Here is a 1,836-nt window from a genome sequence, read left to right as displayed (position 1 = left end):
GCCTAATCCGTAGTAGTTTAATCGAATGGAAATGGCTGGCTGGGTTAATCACAGTGGCAAACGAGTCTTGGTCAATGGAGAGAATGGTCCGGCTGGAGATCTACGTCTGCGCATATTTACTGATGGATCACGAAGGGACTGAGCTTAAGTGATGTGCAGCGTAAATCCCATACGCGCCAGGAGGTCAGCGTATCTTAGGACCGGCCACGAGCTGTTGCAGGTGGGAAGCACGGCGAAGACAAGATCCATGTCATCAAGTTCAGAAAACAGGTTTTGAGCATTTCGTAACCACACTGCACTAGCTTAACTAGATCCCAGATGAAGGATGTATGCCCCTTTACTTGTTCAAGAACTTCATCACCATCAGCCTGACCTGATCCTCCACCTGCTTGAAGTTATCCGTCCAGAACGCACCCCACTTCGTCAGCTCATCTAAAACCTCGTATTTACCAGAGGATACGCCATTAACACGCATTAAAAGCTTACCATCCTGGACCTTGAGAAGCGGATTGTGGTTGTCCATATGCACAGACACTTTGTCCATGATAGGAGCATGATGCCAAGCCCCAAAGTTCGAAGATTTAATAGCCTTCTTGTTGTTAAAGGCATCGTGAACCTCTGCAATGGACTGCTGCACAGCCTTACGGCATTGATCAAGATTGTTCGAGGTTGCCTCGGAGGAGACAACCTTACCGGGCAGTCTACCGTCACCAAAGGCTTTCCACCTCTCGCCGGATGGACTTTCGAGCCACAGACCCAGTTCCCCATCTTCGTTATGCATGACCTATCTGGATGATTAGCCTCATCTGGACAAGCTACGTGTAAGGGACAGACTTACGTTTGAAGATGCATTGATGACCCTGGCAATGTCCTCATGCTTGAGGAAAGGGATCGAGTACAGATGGTTCTTGGCAATCTCAGCGATCTCCTTGCGAGGAACTCTGATGTGGCCTGCTGCAAAAGAGTCTTGCAGGAAGTGATCGGCAAATGCATTGACTGCCAGAGCAGTCTTGAGATCACCCCCAGCGGCGACTTCGAGAGCGACGGCGTGGCCAGCATTGTAAGTAGACCTTGCCTCCACACCGAAATGATCAACATTCGCCTCGAGAAGCTGCATGAAGCTCGAGCCGATAGCCCATCTGGGGTCTTTGGAGACTTCCTCCAGGTGCGTGATATCAAGGGGATTATCCTTGTACACAGCCGCAAGCTCATCTGCAGCGTTCTCAGGGCTGGAGCGCATGACAGCTAGAGCCTTCTCATTCATAGAACTGAGCTCTTTGGTGATTGCTTCGGCTTTGAGTTTGCCAGCAGGTGGAAAGTCAAGAAGATCGAACCAGCGCCGGAACATGTGTTGCATGCGTTCAGCGTTGGGTTCGGAGGAGATTGGTTTGTCCAAACCGAAGTAGTCTCCAGCAAGACCGTTGATCTCACCGTAAGTGACAGCAAGGCCATCGGTGAGATGCAGGGTTGCAGCTTCATATTGGGGAGAAGAGTGATGATCGCCCGACGACTGTTGGTGGACGTCTACGGTATCTCCGAGAAATCGGTGCTCAGCGAAGTACATGGTGGCAGTTCAAAGTAATGATGAAAGATCTTGTTAGGGTTTCAGAAGAGGTGTAAACGCAATTGGTATCTTGTGGGCTGATCTTTGGCCAACTTGCAGACACCTGGTGATGTTTATACCTTGCCAGAGCAGCAGATCTGTGAACCTGAATCGGCCCTGACACATATTACAAATGTAAGAAATGTGAAAATAATCATCTGAGGTTTGAAATCAGTGTCGCACCTCAGCTAAGCCATTTACTATGGAGTAGTCTGCCCAGACCCGCTATTCCC

At 49.7% G+C, this 1,836-nt stretch overlaps 1 protein-coding gene across 1 annotated transcript; it reads right to left on the bottom strand.

Annotated features, from left to right (window-relative positions):
* Positions 1 to 258: 258 nt before the first annotated feature.
* FOXG_17606 (uncharacterized protein) lies at positions 259 to 1,784 on the bottom strand. Its single transcript, XM_018397616.1, has 2 exons — positions 839 to 1,784; positions 259 to 784 (listed from the first exon to the last, which is right to left on the bottom strand). Exons 1-2 carry the CDS (start codon positions 1,562 to 1,564, stop codon positions 338 to 340), a joined length of 1,173 nt encoding a protein of 390 aa, XP_018258680.1. The 5' UTR covers positions 1,565 to 1,784; the 3' UTR covers positions 259 to 337.
* Between the last annotated feature and the right edge of the window lie 52 nt (positions 1,785 to 1,836).

The sequence above is a fragment of the Fusarium oxysporum genome, genomic scaffold (genome assembly GCF_000149955.1).
Source record: "Fusarium oxysporum f. sp. lycopersici 4287 supercont2.57 genomic scaffold, whole genome shotgun sequence".
NCBI lineage: Eukaryota > Fungi > Ascomycota > Sordariomycetes > Hypocreales > Nectriaceae > Fusarium > Fusarium oxysporum.
Note: the sequence above shows the minus strand (reverse complement) of the source record. Positions and strands in the feature narration are given on the sequence as shown.